Source organism: Neopsephotus bourkii, unplaced genomic scaffold (genome assembly GCF_033783945.1).
Source record: "Neopsephotus bourkii isolate Nb327-2 ecotype Australia unplaced genomic scaffold, CSIRO-AGI_Nbou_v1 NB_718, whole genome shotgun sequence".
Taxonomy (NCBI): Eukaryota; Metazoa; Chordata; class Aves; order Psittaciformes; family Psittacidae; genus Neopsephotus; species Neopsephotus bourkii.
The window spans coordinates 2524135-2541876 of NW_026901217.1; the positions used below are offsets into that span (position 1 = coordinate 2524135).

General features: G+C 38.9%; 1 protein-coding gene across 2 annotated transcripts; it reads right to left on the reverse strand.

Annotated features, from left to right (window-relative positions):
• Positions 1 to 523: 523 nt before the first annotated feature.
• Positions 524 to 17422, reverse strand: PRMT9 (protein arginine methyltransferase 9). 2 transcript variants are annotated; one of them, XM_061354192.1, is made up of 13 exons: positions 17308 to 17422; positions 16570 to 16773; positions 15933 to 16081; positions 14579 to 14815; positions 13850 to 14017; positions 11967 to 12069; positions 10668 to 10774; positions 8689 to 8881; positions 4807 to 4990; positions 3317 to 4028; positions 1593 to 1746; positions 1043 to 1165; positions 524 to 837 (listed from the first exon to the last, which is right to left on the reverse strand). In XM_061354192.1, exons 2-13 carry the CDS (start codon positions 16747 to 16749, stop codon positions 622 to 624), a joined length of 2526 nt encoding a protein of 841 aa, XP_061210176.1. In that variant the 5' UTR covers positions 16750 to 16773; positions 17308 to 17422; the 3' UTR covers positions 524 to 621. The 2 variants fall into 2 exon arrangements, with proteins under 2 accessions (XP_061210176.1, XP_061210177.1); XM_061354193.1 differs by lacking the exons at positions 16570 to 16773; positions 17308 to 17422 and having other exon boundaries at positions 14579 to 14882; positions 15933 to 16032.
• Positions 17423 to 17742: the final 320 nt, after the last annotated feature.

Sequence of the window (17742 nt, forward strand, 5' to 3'; positions counted from 1 at the left end):
GCATTATACCAAAATGCAGTGCTATACAAGAGATGCAGGAGTACTGTGGTGACTGATGTAATATTTTACACAACTTTCATATCCAGGCCTCTTTTACTACCAGCAAAGACTCATTCAGAGAATCAAAGAAATGTGTGAGCTTTACCTTCCACTATACAACTTCAGTTATTAAACAGCAATCCTTTACAACTTTTTACTACTGTCTATGCACAACACTACCTTGCAATATTGCAAGGGGAATGGCATTACAGTCCTTACTAAGAGGCTGATAACATTTCAGTACACTTAACTGGATGCTTTGGCAACTAAGAAATGTAAGTAGTTTGAGAAGAAAGGATTCCATCCTGAACAAGCACAGCTGTTTATTTCTGGTACAGGCATCTGGTGCTTTTTTTCTGGATAGAGATGATGCAGGAGCAAGCTGTAGTCACTGCAATAGTGAGCATGGTAAGATAACATTGGTAGACTTCACCTTGCACCATAAGGGTAGCGAAGTATCTACTATGAAAGCAACACAAGAACCTTTTTGATCAGAATAAAATTTAATATAAATTAACATTAGTGATGTTAGGAACACTCAATTTCTGCATAGGTAATTAACCACAAGTTGATTTACATTCTTCACCTTTTAACTGTAATACAAATATTGCTCTTATGGTGTTGAACATCAAGCGTAAGTTCATCTCCAACCTGAACTTGGAGTGGCTCATCAAGAACAACTGCAGCTTGTTTCCAGTGTGAGGACTCATCAGATGTATTCAAGCTATGGTCTTCATCAAGATATATGTGATACCAGAAGGGAATTGCAGTGACTTGGCCAGACTTACAAATTTGTACCTGAAAATATTTAAAGTATTAATTTAATCACTTACCCTTTTTCAAAGAAGAAAATAAAGTAGTTCAAACCATTTCAGTCCATTTCAGAGATCCCTGCAGCCAAGTAAATTCTGTATTGACATTTTCAGCCAAGGTGAGCAATGAACGAGCAGCTCTGCAGGACAACAATTACACGCACTTCTACCTTCATATACGAACAACTCACCTTGACCTCTCTGCTGGAGCTGTTTAACAGAGGGTTCATGAGATCGAGCCTTAACAGCTCTGCTGGCTTGCTCAAGGGTACACATGGTAACGTGGAGAGATCCAAATACACACGAACGGGTACCTAAAAGTACAGACCATAACATTAGGCATCAGCCATTAAAAAGTGCAAAATTTATCAGAATGCAGAAGTTTCTAGGAATTACTGTAATCCCTGTAGGACACAGCCCAAATGCAAAACACACCCTTTTAATCCCTTTTGAAACATGACTGTTGGGATACAAGGTGGTGAAAGAGATCATAACAGCACAGTCACTTTTCCACATCTTTCATTACTCAGACAAAGCTTCTCCCACGCCAGTTCTAAAACAAATGTTACCCATTTTAGTTTATCTCAAGGTCCCTGCCTGGTCACACAGACCTCTCTTGATAACTTCAACAGCAAAAAAAGTTTCAGCTCTTCAGTTCTCTTGCAGTTGATACCCAAACTAAAAAGATGACCACCTGCAGGCTTTGAAACTGTGTCTGTAAGCCACCCACCAACTTCATACCTTGAACTGGTTGATGAATGGGGCTATGTTAAACCCAAGAGTTGGTTCTGTTCCTTGAACAGCGCTCTCCAGTAACAGAGACTGTGATTCTACGAGCATCCCATACACCAACACGTACTGTGGGAAAATCTTCCCTCCACTGTGAAGTAAACACCTGTAAAGTGAGAGAGTTCACCTCTAAAGCATGTCAACCAAAAGGAATTAAAGCATTAACTACACTTAAGAAAGCACACTCCTCCTTCCTCTGAAGTCAAGCGCTCAGGCATTTCAGTTTGATGCCATTTGACCAGACAGCTCTATCATACCAAAGGAAAACTTGTCATGTAATGCTAAGCTATGGAACTAAGTAATTTGTTCTCAGTGCCCATACTGGAAAGAGTGATAGTCCAGTACCTGTAGGGAGCCTACATGAAAGCTGGAAAGGGACTTTCTACAAGATCATGTAGTGACAGGACACAGGGGAACGGCTTTAAACTGACAAAGGGGAGACTGAGATGAACTTTAAGGTCCCTTCCAACCCAAGCCTTTCTATGGTTCTTATTTTGATATAAAGACGGTGAGACTGATTCACAGCAGCAGCACCTAATACTGAAGAACTGGCAGAAATGCCTAATAAAACTGGAAGTCGAGAAGTACATCAGGTTGGGAGGCACTGGTTAAGGAGGCAGCATAGCGTAACCACAGGGAAACAAAACCTGCTGGGAATTTAAGTCACCCTTCTGTAAGCGCTGAACTAAAATGGACAGCAATATGGGAGACAGCACTTTTTCCTGAGAAAACAGCTGAGCCTTGCTTGGTCTCTTACTGCAGAATATCACACTGCTGAGAGCAGCAACATGACAGAAGCTTTCTTCCAGCACAGTATCAAACACCTCCAGTTCAAAAGATGTTGTTTTAGGTTTTCTTTTCCTACAGCATACCTCTTCATAGAAAGCAGATAGCTCAGTGATGAGCTACTGAACATATTTTCACGCCAACGGATTTGTGTATGACAAAGGTCAGTAGTTTACCATGTGTTCTTACAGCAAAAAAATTTAAATCATCCAAAGATTCATCCAAAATTTTGAAAAGATAATGAACATTAATCATCTGGAACAGTCTGCCATCACTAAGCAAAGACGACAAGCAGAGAAGATTCCCTGGCACCATAAAAGGGGATAAACCTGTTTCTCATTTACTTCTTTTGCTACCCATTTCCATTACTTCATTCCTCTTGCTCTGCATTCCTTCCCACCCTCCCCTACCACAGCTAGCAACTCTGCTGCTGCTTCCCTGGCTGTTCTAACACCATGTGTTTATATTCCTGCACACTGTTCCAACACCACTTTGACATGTACATTGATCTGGGCTTTTCTAACTTTATACTAAAAAATACCTCAGTTATTACTAAGGTGCTGGCTATCCTGGGAAATTCTCTTAGGAATAAGCTTCTCCATTCACTTTCTTGCATACACAATATGAAAGTGAAATCTTGACACATTTTGTAAAAGAGATATGTATGCAATAGTCACACCAAAGACACTCTGGGAAGTTCAATCCCTTCAGAACAAAAAGTTTTCCTGCTCTATAGAACCAACACAGCAGTAATTTCACAGTTAAAATTACTGTTTTTAAAAGTTTTCAGATAGCTACTAGATAGTAGATAATATTAACTAGATAGTAGTTACTAGATAATAGTTACTAGATAATATTCCTAGTAATACTTCTGTCAATTTATACCATACCTAGATATTGCAGCCTTTTCCATCACCTCCTGCTGGATTAAACCTGATGTTTCTATAACATCCAAGATAATAATACTCCACAATTTGTCTGATTTGGGTCTCTGTAGCACCACACTTTCATCTTCCAAGTGGCTGAGCCAAAACTCTAATGTTTCCTTCGGAAAATGGTTAGCTTCTGAAATTACATTAAGTGCTGCCTGATGCTGTTCTTTCTCAACAGAGCTGTAGGCTCTAACTGGTCCAAGTTTGCCAGCTATAATCGGCAGGATGGAGAAGCCTTCAGATACATCTAAAACATACAAAGGATCAGGAGCCGCATCTAGAAAGCTCTTGTTTTGATTCTCTTGCAGGTTCATCCCATTGCCATGTCCATCAACGTCCATGGACTGCGAGTCCTTACTGGGATTTAATGCCAACAGCACTTTGTCCATGGCAGCTTTAAAGCACTTGTGGTACAGTACATTGTTCAGCAGGGCTATTTCTGTGGATTCCAGCACACACACTTGAGCATTTCCATCCTGTTTGCTGGTTGTCTGAAGGCCAGCCAGGGCATCACATAGCTCAGCCTCATTACCCAAACTCAGTGTGTCATCCCTGTCACTGAAGTCCATCCCACACTCAGAAGACAAAGAAGAAATCTTCTGGATCTTCAAGTAGCAGTCTTGGCAGCACACCTCCATCAGCACCATATCTCCAGTCTTCACAGAATAATCTTGGCAAAACAGCACAAAGAAGTGGTGTCAGTTACTTCACGGCAAATAGCAGGATCGCAGCCATACAGTGCTTAAGTTCACAAAACAAACAAACAAGAGTATTCTCTCATTCATTTACTAGATGTTACCAGTGTGTATGAAAGAACTTTTCTAGTCTGTAGCCTACAAGCCAAGATCTGCGATTCTGTGTTAAAATTTGCCTTAAACTGTCCCACACTAGGCAAAAATCCATTTATTCTCAAAATAAGCCTTTCCATTACAAACAGGTATTACTTTAAGTGTTCTGTCAACAGCAGAGTGGAACAAGATCTGGTAAATAAATTCCTTTTGCTTTAAAATGAAAAACACTAAATATTTACATTTTAATACTTCCTGTATCACAGAATGGCTGTGGTTGGAAGGGCAGGAGCAGTGAGCAATTCCTACCTCACCTCCCTTTCACAAATCACATCTTGTCAAGTACAGACAGTCAGTAGCCCCACTTCTTGGAGTTACTCCACAATGCATTTCATTTAGTATAGAAGTAAAAACAACTTAATGGAAACCTCTCTCCCAGATCTTAAGCAGGCCCCTTATTTGCTTCACAGCAGAGCCCCACAAATAAGCCCTGATGCAGGGACTGTGCATTACAGCTCACAAACATGATCAGAAACCACCTCACAGCTACTTGCTCTTGAACTTCTCTAAAACCTATTTGCTGCCACTACCTAACCTCTGAGATAACCTATCTCAAAACCAAAATGGAACCAAGTTAATGTACCGCAACAGTGGACATACCAGGGAGGCCCTGCACAGGATAGACTGCCTGCTCCCAGCAAGTTTCCTCACTGGGACTTGTAGATAGAGCATGCTCATCATCAAGCTGTAGCACAAACCACACCACAACAGCATCTAGTATTCCTCCTTCAGTGACTGGCAGGCTGAGCTTCCAGGGCTTTCTAGCTGCAAGGCTTTTCAGCTCCTGATCAAAGTGGAAAGGGAGAAAAAGTGTCAGTTTCTTTCTGTAAACAGAGGAAAGTTTGGTTTTTTTACACTGGGTCATGCAAGTTTCTACACCAATCCATGAGGGCACCTAAGAAAAATGTTGTTAACAAGCCACTACAACACCAATTATCATCATTAGTCAATAGCATAGGAACTCTGTTCCCAAACGCAAGTGCAGTTACCCACATGACTAACCCACATCCATCAGCTATTAAAGCAAACATACCTACATCCAAGAACATATGTATTTAAAAACACTGAAAACTGCAAGAAAGGCTTTAGCCTGGCAAGGCTTGCCTTGTGAGAAGTAATAAAACTAGAGCCAGTCTTTTGGGCTGGATTCAGTGTGCCAATGCTTAGGCATATGCTTCACTTAGAACCTGTGTTCAGTCAGTTCTAGAAAGAAGAACAAGCACTGAATTCACTCAAACAGAGGCTTAGCAAAATCATTATAAAAACACTAAGTCTGAGGGTATTTGCTATCAGGGCTACAGGCTTTATGTAGAAGCTCAGGCATGTACAGTTTCACTACTGGGAAGAGCCATGATCTTCCCCAATGGAATCAGGTTATCAATTCTCTAGTACTCCTAAAGTTCTGAATACGTAACAGGAATTATGTCTTCTTCCAGGTAAAATTTATGCTCCTCAGTAATTGCCTTCTGCTACCACCATGAACCACACAAAAGGCCCAGCTTTAATGCCTCAGATGGTTTTGGCATAAACTAATTAATAGGAGGTCAAGCACAAGGGACCAAAGATTCTCCGAGTCACAACCTTCTGCTTCTTAACAGCCTTTCCTAAACATTCACCAGCCTTCTGATCTGCTTATGTCCTCTCTAAGTTTCAATCCTAAAATACACAGGACAAAAGAGAAGTTCCAGTCTAAGAACATGAGTAGCTCTCACATGATGCAGTTTTTATCTCCCCTGCCCTGTATTCACATTCTGTGCTCTCCAAGAGTTGGGCTACCACTCTTCTCACAACTGAGAAATAGCTGAACAATGCACATGTTAAAATTACTGAATGCTAATAAAGTTCATAGCAAGATCTCACTGTTCTTCAATAAAAGTGCTTTCTTTCTGTCATTTTTTCCTGTACATCTTCGTCTGCAGAGGTGGAATAGTAAGTTGAAGCTCTACTGGTAGTAAGCCTCTTGAAGCAAGAGAGCATGAGCACAAACATGAAACTGTTTCCCAGTTTCTGGGAAGTTACAGCTGTTTAGAAGTGTATTTGGTATTAAAAAAAACTCTTCTTGATTATTCCTCAAAAGCAGTAGGCCCAAGGTTCTCATCCAATGGTCCTAGTAACTGTAGTTCTACATCCCTACCCTATTAAGTCATACAAAAGACTTAAAAAACCCTACTTGAGTGCAGTTATTTCAGCTTTCCTCCTCTGTACCATGCTGCTTATCCCATTTTGATTCCTCACATTTGTTCACCACATAAAAGTTTTTCTATTATTTATGACAATTACAAACTCAAACAGCTCTAGCACATCACTATGACAATTTGTTGGGCGTAGTTAAAGAGACAGCAAAAGAAAATAAAGCTATGATGCAGGAACAGGCAGTAAAAAACCCCATAATGATGCTATGCCACATATGCCTTCTGAATGAGAAAAAGATAGTTTGTATTTAAAGAAAATAAAATAATTAATGGTACTACAAACAGAAGGAAAAATTACAGGAAAAAAAAACCAATTACCAGATTTCCTATGTCTTGAACCACAGTTTCTCAAATACTCCACACAGTAACTTCTCATGAAAATTAGAAACAGCCAGTATCTGTAACTGTTGGCAAGAACACAGTTTCTCTGGGGCCTGAAAGTGAGACTGAGCTTTAATTACCAGCTGCTGAGGTAAACACTCACTTCCACTGCCAGTAGCACTGATCTGCTGCCAGCAAACACGTACACAGGTAGTAACTAGCTAGGTGTGAGTGTCTGTAATTACAGCCACATCTCATTCCCCTGCCTGGGAGAAACTGAGCTGCTGCTGCTAATAATAGCACTAATAAAGTACTCAGCATAACTCAGGCTGCCTTTTGAATTACAACTTACTGTTTCTCTGATCTGTATTAGTGTCTTTTGACGCCTCCAACAACTCTGTTTGAGAGATACCATTGTACTGTATTTTAAGTCTTCTTTTCAGTTTTGTTAATTTAGGTCTGGATAGTTAGTACAAGCAGAGTAAATGCCACATCCCTCTAATTCTTTGAAATACAAGCTTAGAAAAAGGGTATTTGAAACTACCCTCCTAGTGCTAAGTGATTTCTGATCTCAATTTCAATCTTTAGTAGGTAATTCTATTACTGTTTGTAAATACAGCAGGTTGTTGGGATTCTTTTATTATTATTGTTCTAATAACAGCACAGACATTTTCTATTTTTTATGTGCACCAACTGAAAACCCAGATGTAGCAATGACAAAACTAAAAAGATCAAACAAACATCCCCAGGTTGAAAGTAACTTACCTGTGTTTCAAACTGCCATATGCTCACGCACAAAGTCACAAACAGTAACGGATAAGTCTAAACAAATTAACTGCATTTCTTCCCTTTACTGACATCATGCAATTTCATGACAGGAACACTCCATTAGTCTAACTGAAAGTTCAAAGGAGCATTTCTGAAAGATGGTTTGAAAAGTAACACCAGTCTTTACTCTTAAAATTACCTTTAGTTGTCTGCCAGCCTGCAGATGCTTAAAAGTAGGCATCTCATACAACAGTAATAGTTTCTTATTGATGCTAGAAGCAGAAGCAACATTAGGTCACAGAGAGATTGCTCCCAGTAGTGTACTGAAGAGCCTTGTCTTATTTCATTTTTAATCTCAGGATGTCAGACAAGCCAACTAGGAAAAGCTATTGATTCAGAAAGACTGCAATTCCTGGCCAAGCAGAAGCCGAGAATAATTTCATTTATGTAACAGAATCTATTTTAAGCTCTGACTCAATGCTAACCCCTCACCACAGGTCAATGAGAAAGAAACACACCACAGATCAATGTATCATTTTTAGCATGCTCAGCTGAAAGTGGCTGAGGTACCTGCCTTACAGTTCAGGCCTATTCAGTACACCCATACAAACATATTTTGTGCAAAATACACAAAATAATGACACCATATTTTAAAATGCCATATTACAGAAATACTGTAAAATATCAAAGGAGCTGAAGGGTAGCATCAAGCTGGCTGAACAAGATAATTTCTTCATCTCCCCTCTCTTGTACATTTATCCATCTACACGTGCAAACATTTTTATGCCAGATGTAAAAGACATCCTTGCTTTTGTCTTCAAAAGCTTATTGAATACTCTAGAGAAATAAATTAAGTCAACTTCACAACTGCATAAAACATCAAAGATGGGTCTACTTCATCCTTCCTTCCCCTCTCTGTAGCAAGGCTGGCAGTTGTTTGATCCTAGGGTGAACTAGTTTAGGGAACTAAACTATGACGAACAAATAAAAAACTCCACCTTCAAAACCTCAGGGACCGTCATCTGGTGACTCACATGACCACATGACTAGACAAATACCAAAATCAGCAGAGGATTTCACTGCAGATCTGCCAACTTTGCACTTGCAAACTGTTCTGAAACTGAACCCAGAAACCACATAACATATGGGGCTGTCGTTATTCATGGATTACTTATAAAGGATGCAGAAAAAGAATCATTACCTGCAGATTGTTGAAATCCACTGTCATAACCTGACAGGGTTCTGTCAGAGGTACGTAGCCTCCAGGAATACGACTCAGCTTCTCAGTGGTGTAAGGTTCAACAGTCTCCTCTGAACCAGCAGAAGCATATGTTGGACTAAAGAACTGCACTGAATTTGACAAGTGCACACCAGCAATTTCTTGCATCCCCACTCTAGGAGTAAAAGGGAAACAAGGGCGAAATGGAACTTCAAATAATTTGAAAAACAAAGTAATAAAAATCTTTCCAGGTTTCGTAAGCATTTCTTAAAACGCAGAGCGTAAGAATAGAACAGATAATAAAAGATGGTAAAACAATTCTGTGGGTTTTTTATTATGTTCAGAAAAGCTCTAAAGCACAGAAAATGCAGTAATTCTTGGAGACGCAAGCAATGAGTACAAGCAGCACCAGCTGTAGTAAAGAAACATTATGGTTATTCCTAAACCATCAGGTAACGAAGCCGAAGCCACAGTAAGGGGCAAACAGCACAAAACTCACTGTAAAGTTGGCACACAGAATTACAAGAAAACTGGTATGGTTTATCTAGAATTTCATTATATCCTAGGATAAGGAAAGAAAAAAAAAAAAAAGAAAAAAGAGGCAGAGCACAGGAAATGCAGTATAACTTTAAACTATCAAAACAAATGGACAGATGATCAGATCAGCCACAGAGAGATGATATGCAAGATTAACAACAACTGGAGTGAAAGGGGATTCCCTCCCTCAGTAAGGTGAATCTGTTTTACTAGGCATCCTGCTCAAAGAAACCAACACCCAAATTCCAAAGTTTTGCTGCAGATCATGAACACCCTTAAGGAAGTGTGGAGACACGCACATTCGAATAATTCAGAGATCTGTATAGCACATATCTGAGAATAGGCACGTGTTTTCCATAAAGCTTAACAACACTTATTACTTAAGGCAAGCATTCTTACTGGAGCAAAACTATAAAGGCATAAAAACTAAGTGACATTTTTCTTCCTGTAGTATATAATTAACTTGTGGCAATCATTTCAGTCCTACCAGCCACCTGACCTAAGCTATACTATTAGACTGTATTGTTAATTCAACAATCCAAACTTTACAGTACATTAATTTTCATCCTGAAAAGTCATGCCATGTTTTAAGGCAAAATCCTACCTTTCAGTTGATGAATAATTAACTTCTAAAAGGAGGTTCTTCTATGCTCATCGACTATGGGAACTTCAGTCTCTTTCTGGCTATTGTCCAGGTCTACTGCATTAGAAATGGCACTGATGCAGGCTGGCTATTTTCCATTCAGTACACTGAAGCTCTTGTAAAAATTACTGTTTTCTTTGATCTCCAATAAACCCTGAACAAAATACATCAAGTCCTAGCCTCTCAGGTAGAGACTGCCTCCATGCAGGTGATACTACGCTAGAAGATGAGACTAAAAATTACTATCAAAATAACTGATACACAGTCAGAACAGTCTCAGCAAAGAAACCCTACTGTATGCTAGCTGAGAATTAGGCAAGGCACACATTCAGAAAGATAATGCTAGGTGGGGTTAACACTTCAGCTTTACAAAATCCTATCCTCATCTTCTGAAAGGGTTACATCCAGCAGCAAGGTATAGAGCAGATTATAAAGAAAGTAAAATGAGGATAAAGGCCAAGTGATAATCCAAGAAACTCTAATATAGAAATTGAGAAGTAATTTTACTTTTAAAGAATTAAATGTCTTTAGTATATGTTAATAGCATCTGTGCCAGCATAGCTGAAAAACAAGTATTTCTGGTGAAGTATCCAGAAAGTCTGAACCACAAGGGGACTAGGATGAGCGAAGGAGTGTGAGAACAGAAGTATTTTTAGTGAAACAGATAATCAGCCATTCAAACAATAAAGAGAACAATACACAAAAAATCCTCAATAGAACCACTGGTCTTTCTTCCCAAGTAACAAATATGGGTTCAAACTGCGCTGGAGTTTAAACATACCTGTGATGTCTACGTATCTCTTTGCATTCTACTGCCATCCCAAATATTGTAGCACTTGCAGGAATAACTCTGCCGTAGTCTCCAGTATTGAAATCTTGATTTTTAGGCTGTGAAACATAAGCAATAACATGCACTGAGACAGATCAATTTCTACCATTACTGCAAAGCCTAGGTTAATTAATTAATAAAAAAACATTAATGAGCCATTCAAGATTACAGTTAAAACATCAGAAAATTATTGGTGACGAGTAGAGTTTCTGGTCTTTGTCATTCCAGCTGACCATTTAAGGAGTTTCTTAAATACGGTGTTTCAATGTATCTATGCATCAGATATTTTTCAGTCTCTGCTTCCTCTGTGTAATTCTAGAAGTGTTTTCTTATTAGTATCCTGCTAGAATATATTGAAACATTTGAGGACCTTTCCTTAATGCATCATTCCTACACTTAACACTAGAGGTCATCAGTTGCAGTTCAATAGAATACAAAAGGTTTCAGTCAGATAAAACTTTTAAAAATCAGTTGGAATCAAGGCAACATCAAAACAAAAGGTAAGTCCTTCTATTTCATAAGGCCTGTCAGAGGTTAACTCATACAAGAATTATTGTCATATTACTTTGCTTAACATATGCTAGATAAAATGCCAAACACAAAGTAAAATCCAAGACCCAATAGAATTGTTCAGTCTTCCAAAAAAAGTTCAAAGCTAGGAAAAATAAAGAGCATATGGCATATTTAGCATATTATAACTGACATATGGCATATTTAGCATATTATAACTGACAGTTCCCTAGTGTTATAATGAGAATAATTCTGCTGTAATGTATAATTTTCTGCTTAGTCTGACAACCTTTGGTTACTAGCTGGTATCTCAAAATAACCACGTTGTAATCATGATTTCAGTGCCTTTAAAATACACACAAACCCCTTTGGTGTTATTTACCAGAGGGAGGATGATGAAGATGGGGACTGATGGGGAAGGAATGAACAGTGATCAGGAGTGACACATCTCTGTATGATGGAAGGTTTTACCAGGGAAACATGCACTGCGACTACCTGCCTGCCCAGAACACAAGCTCACTGAAGTAAAACGTATGCAGTGGCCTCACTGCCTTTCACCAAAATCAAATTCACTGAACAAACCCAGACCACCCATTTTTAAAATACCAATATGCGTAAAATATTTACAAGACAGTTATTCCTCATTCATGTATTTCGGTGAATGTAGGCACATGCACACACACTAATACCTACCAAACAAAACAGGAATCCTATTTATATGTATATACCCACATCACCCACCTTTGGTTGCAAAAGCAAATGTTCCCAAGCATGTATTAAGCTCTCCACAATTCCTTCTCCAAATAAACCAGCATCAACTGTTTCTGTGACAACCAAGGAAACTCTAGATAAGAAAAAGAGCACCATAAAATACACTGTGTAACACACATTCCTGTCAACAGTTATTCTTTTAAAGAAAAAAAACCCTACCACATCAATGTGAACTCAGAGCAAAACTTCTACCAGTGTTCTGAAGTTTCAGTACAGATAGGCAACTTAATTCTTCCAACAAATGACATGTTTTGATTTGTTAGAAGTTATTCAAGATGCAGATACAAGAGAATAAATACTGTGCAAGGGTTCACCATAAAGCTTCTTGGTCAACATTTCTAAATAAATTGTGTGGGAAGAATCTAGCCAAAACAGGAAGATGTTGCAGCCTGGGCACACAGCCAGTGATACTGCAGAACACATATTTTGTCTGCATCTTGTGCAAGAATATACATCCAAGCATGCATGTTAAAAAAGAATCAAAAAAACCCCAAACACAAAACTGTAACTAAATCACAAATTATTACACAGACTACCAGACACTATTGTCCTATACCCTTTGGATTTAAACTAAACCACATGTAGCACTGTAGGACACTTCCTGAACAATTTACTCCTGACAGGTGAAATCCAGTAACTCATCATATACACTAAGAGATCAGTTACTGTACCTCAGCTGACATAATTAAGACAAGGCTTGACTACCACGCTAAACCAATGGAGCTTCATCATATCAGATTATGAGCCTGTACCGTCACCAAACACTCTGTTAGTAATTAGAAATAAAATGGATTGTTTCCTTCCCACATTTAATCTGCATATCTCATGGTGGTAAACTGAAATGATAAACCAGTCTTCACATATACCAAACCAAACCAAAAACCCCTCAGATCTCTACCTGCTAGAAATTTACAGATCCTCCTGAAGAACTCCTGCTGAATTGGGACAGTGAGCAAGGAGGAGCAGGGTAGCATAGAAAGCCTGGATCATGCATGCTGACAGCTGTTAACACTGATCAAATTCTAATTTGCCAAGAGCAACTCCAAGCTGCTAATTTGACCCAGTATGCTTTACTGTGCTTTAGAAGACACTAAACACTGGAAAAATCAGCTACTTAATTTTCCAAAGCGCATGAATATCTGCTATGCAGACAGGTGCACAGATGTGTACATAGAAACACAAATCTAATCTCACAGGACAAATTGCAACGCAGTAGGGTGCTGACATTCACAGTTCGAGTCAGCCCAGCCACAACCCATCTTCCAGATGCAAACTACACACATCATGTCGCACTTCCTCGCCTCCAAAGTAGCACTCTCCTTATGGGATACTGGAAAGTGGAGGTTTTCCCTCAATGCCTGATAGAAGAGGCAAACAATTTGCAACTTCAGATCTCCCTGACATACACAGAAGTTGACATGGAGTTGCAGGATGTGGAATGCCCCAGAAACAGTCTTACTTTGCAGGCCGTTACATGCTTCCACCCTATTCATGGGCTACAGAAGTAAGCCAAAGTTGTTAAGTATAGTGTTAAAATTATTTTTAGAAGGTATTAATCTTATTTTTCTCTTCCTATTGCTGCAATATAATTGCAAATGCATTTGCCCCAAAGCTTCCAACATCACAGAATTTAACTCCTTAATTTATGACACTGTTGATCTACCACAGAAATTAGTATGATCTAAAGAACATGTTATCATTTCTACACTGCTCTATAAAAACATAAAATATACAGAGAAGCTTCTCACATTACGGGCAATAGGCAAAGTTATTTCTTGTTTAGGTCACAGGGTATTTTCTTTCTTCTTGAAATCAAGAGCAAATAAAAATCACAACAGTGAGTTACAATGTACCTTTCAGGTATGTGCTTTGGAATTTCTATATCAAGTGACTTCAAATGCAGAAGTTTGATATTTCTTTCCATGTTATTTGCTGCCACCACATCATGGGCTAGTTCATACATCGTTTTTGACAACTCACAGGCATAAACAAGGGATGCTCCTGCCTTTTTTGCAAACATACTGAAAAAAACAAGAATCCAAGCTTTTACTTACAATGATATAAACTGGAGGCAAAAGCATGACAATATACTGAATTTTATTAAGTCCTATTTCTGCATCTGCTTCACATTCTAAGAAAACAGTTCAAGTTTATAAATCACCATTAAGTGAACTAGTATCTCTTGTGTGAATACTGATACCACACAAATGAATATCCTCTTGATATGCTATCATAAAAAAATAGAGGTAGCATAATGATACTCCCCCAGCTATGCTCAATTCACTCTTTATACTAGACGCAATACTTAAACATAGGATACATGGCATTACAACTGCAAAACTAACACCAGTAATTAAATTTATACAGCAGCTATTGCCAAAAAAGCTTCTGCAACAATTTTAAAACAGGGGTTCAAAAAATTCTGCTAGACACTAACCTCCAGACTGACATCTGAAAGCTTTGTTTTCTTTTTGTCTCAATAAAAGGCATGAAAGTACTTTTTTTCCCACTAGCAACCAGATTTTGAGAGACAACAAATATGCTTCTATTAAGTTAATGTTAAATATGCATTTATGACACACCTTAAAATACCTGTTCCTGTTCCAATATCAAGGACAGATTTGCACCCTGAGTGGACAGCATTCTCAATTGCTTTTAAGTAAGTAAGGTTCCTCCTGGTATCGTTGAGCATGATGAAGTGCCAGCGTTCTACAAGCCAGTTTGCAACACGGTAAAAATTCTCCTTTGCATCAGCAAAGTCTGGGTTAAGCTTCACTGCTTTATGAAAATATCCAGCTGCTTCATCTCGAAAGCCCATTCTACTAGTCAAAATGACAAATAGAAAGTATGCATTCAACTGCCACGTATTTGTAAATATCTGTGGGTCTGTAAAGAGGTCTTACATCAGTTAAAAGACAATGGAAATATTTTGCTTTACATAGAAGGATTATCTTTAGAAACACTGATACTAACTTTTGAAAAAGAATTAATTACAGCTCTACATCAAATCACTTTAAAATGCAAAGGTAGTCCAAAAATACCATCATGTGCACCAGCCTTCATTTACATCCTTTGACAAACTAGAACAGGTTTTACAAGAACTTCCTGCAACAATAAGACATCAGCAAGTTGCAATCCAGTGTCACAGATTTTCAAGTCAAGAGAATGGTACAAACCCCAAAACTGCTTTACTCTATTTAACTCTATATACTTCAAAGCAAGCAAATTCTGACTTGGCAGTGCTTGAATTAAGTAGCAATTTTTAAAACTGAATTGTGAACCTGAAGCAAGCTTTTATAATACTTATAGGATAGTCTCAAAACAGGCAGCACTGAAAAAAACAAAACTAAAATCTATAAAATGCAAGAAACATGTATGTTTTAGTACAATGCTGGGAGAATTGTTCCTTAAAAAAAAAAAGTAATCACAAAAAGAAAACCTAATTAGAATTATCTGGATCCATAACCTATGATTTCAATCTTAAATTCCAACCTGAGAAGATTTTGGAACCCTGAGCAACAGCAAATCACCATGCTTTGGACTGGTTAGAGAAAGCAGGAAAAGAATGCTTTACATTAATAAATAAAAGCATAAGCTCCAAACATTTAAGAACAGCCTACACAGGATACACACAACCAGCTTCTTCACTTCAAAGGTCTGTTATATGTGACCCTCAGGAAGAACCATCATTAAAAAACGCTATTAAGAGGCAGCAGTGCTCAGGGATCTAACAGGAAAGAAAGATTTTTTTTTCCATTTATGCTCTGACTATGACATGTATTTTAACACTGGCTACTCTTTTACGCTGACAGCTTTGAAGTCCAGCAGTACACGCTACACAGCATATGCTTGCATTTCCTTTTAAACACTTTTTACCTGCTCTGCTAAATTGGGCCTTGTTAACATGCAATATTAAGTGTGAATCTTACTACAAACCTGAAAAGATGTTCTCCCATACTATTACATATCACTTCATCATCTGGGTACAGTTCAAGTGCTTGCTCATAACAGTTAAACAGATCTTGAATCCGTGCCAGAGAATCTAGCTCTTCTGCCCATTTGAAAAGAGTAAACTGAAATGTTTCCTAGAAAATAAAACACGTACCACTGGTAGTTACCAGAAATAGGGAACCGAGCAATGAAAACATCTAGAAGTATCCTGACATGCACGTGAACACTCTCGTTTCCCTAAGCAGCAGCATACAATTGTTTGCTATCATCCCAAATTAGCTGGCTCACTTAAGAAACAGAAAGAAGCTCTCAAATATCACCACCCAGCAGCATATGTATACTAAGAGCCTGCAGACTATACTACAAGCAAATACTAATAAGGCCTTATTTTTATTAAACTTAGTTGACACACACAGACTAAAACTGTATCACTTATCTTCCCACATGCATACAAAGCCTATTAAACAAGTTATTGACTATATTTTTAATGCCTTCTGCTTCTATTTTGAAGACTAAACAGGAGAATCAGTTACATACAACAAATCACAAACAAAAGGTGTCAGAAAGCCTCAAGAGGAATACAGTAAATAAAAGCGTTTAAAGCAATTCAAAGCGCACTTACTTTTACACTAGTTTTTAACTCGGGAGCTAGATTTAGAACCAGGAGATAGTGAGCATATGCAGTCCCAAAATCCTGGTCCTCCAAGCAATGCTGAGCACTCTGCAAAGACCTGGAAACCAGCTCCCGCCTGCCAGCTTCCTGCCCACCTCTGTGAATTTTAGAGTTAGAGTTGGGCATCATGAAAGTTGCAAATACTCGCTCTTCCTAAATAAAATAAAATATAAAGAATTGTGTATCCTGTAGGCCAAAAAGGTTGCACACATTTTAATTTTCACTGACATTAGTAAAGACATCATCCTCCCTCTAGACCAAGTACTAAGCATTCAAAACTGTGGTAATCTCCATGCCACTGACAATTCCATCAACTTCAAAATGAGTGTCCACCATTCAAAAGTCAAACACACATCATGTTAGACCATGGTAATCTGTGCAAGCTTACGCTTCTTCACTTCTTAAAATTAATTTGTATCATACATATTTTTGCACATCTCTGACCAAATACCAGACAAACACCTGAAGTTCATGCACTCATCATGCACACAGTTTTATGATCGACCACAAAATCTGCAGGTTAAAACTCCAACAGTATCTTCATAAATCAAAGCCTCCCAGAGAAAGAGCTAACGAGCTCACAGTTTATTCCACACATGGCAACATGACTACTTCTCCCCTTAAGAAAACATAAAACAGCTATGAGAATTAATACGCACATTTTTACAACTTTTAATGCTTACTTACGTAAGAGGGCCTAATACCGCCTTTCGGGTTTTCAAATGTATCCTAAAACTGAAGACTGCGCGCGTCTTCAGCTGTTACATGGAGAAAGACTGCAAGAAACACAGCGCCATCACAACTAGGCTTTTTATTTTCCTTAAAACAAACAAACATCGGCCACGTCTCAAGCAAGCACCAGTTAACATACTCAAGGGCATGCAAACCCAGGAGGTGCCGCGCAGACTGGCTTGCCGTAGGGATTTAGGGACCCCGGGACAGAGAGAATGAGGGGGCCGCGGGAAAGTCTGCCAGGCCGCACTACCTCCAGACACTGCCCCACTCGCAGGACGAGCCCCAGGGCCCTGTCACGGCGCAGGAAAAACAGCAGGGTAGGGTGAGGGTCTTCCCGTGCGGCCAGACCAGGGCACCGAACTTTCCCAGGGCCATCACCTGCTCGGT

Coding starts and splice junctions, on each gene's coding strand:
- PRMT9 (XM_061354192.1), bottom strand. CDS start 16,749: ATGATGCCCAACTCTAACTCTAAAATTCACAGAGGTGGGCAGGAAGCT. Junction 14,018..14,578: donor ACAGGAACAGGTATTTTAAG/GTGTGTCATAAA, acceptor TGTTTTTTTCAG/TATGTTTGCAAAAAAGGCAG. Junction 8,882..10,667: donor GAGATACGTAGACATCACAG/GTATGTTTAAAC, acceptor TTTTACTCCTAG/AGTGGGGATGCAAGAAATTG.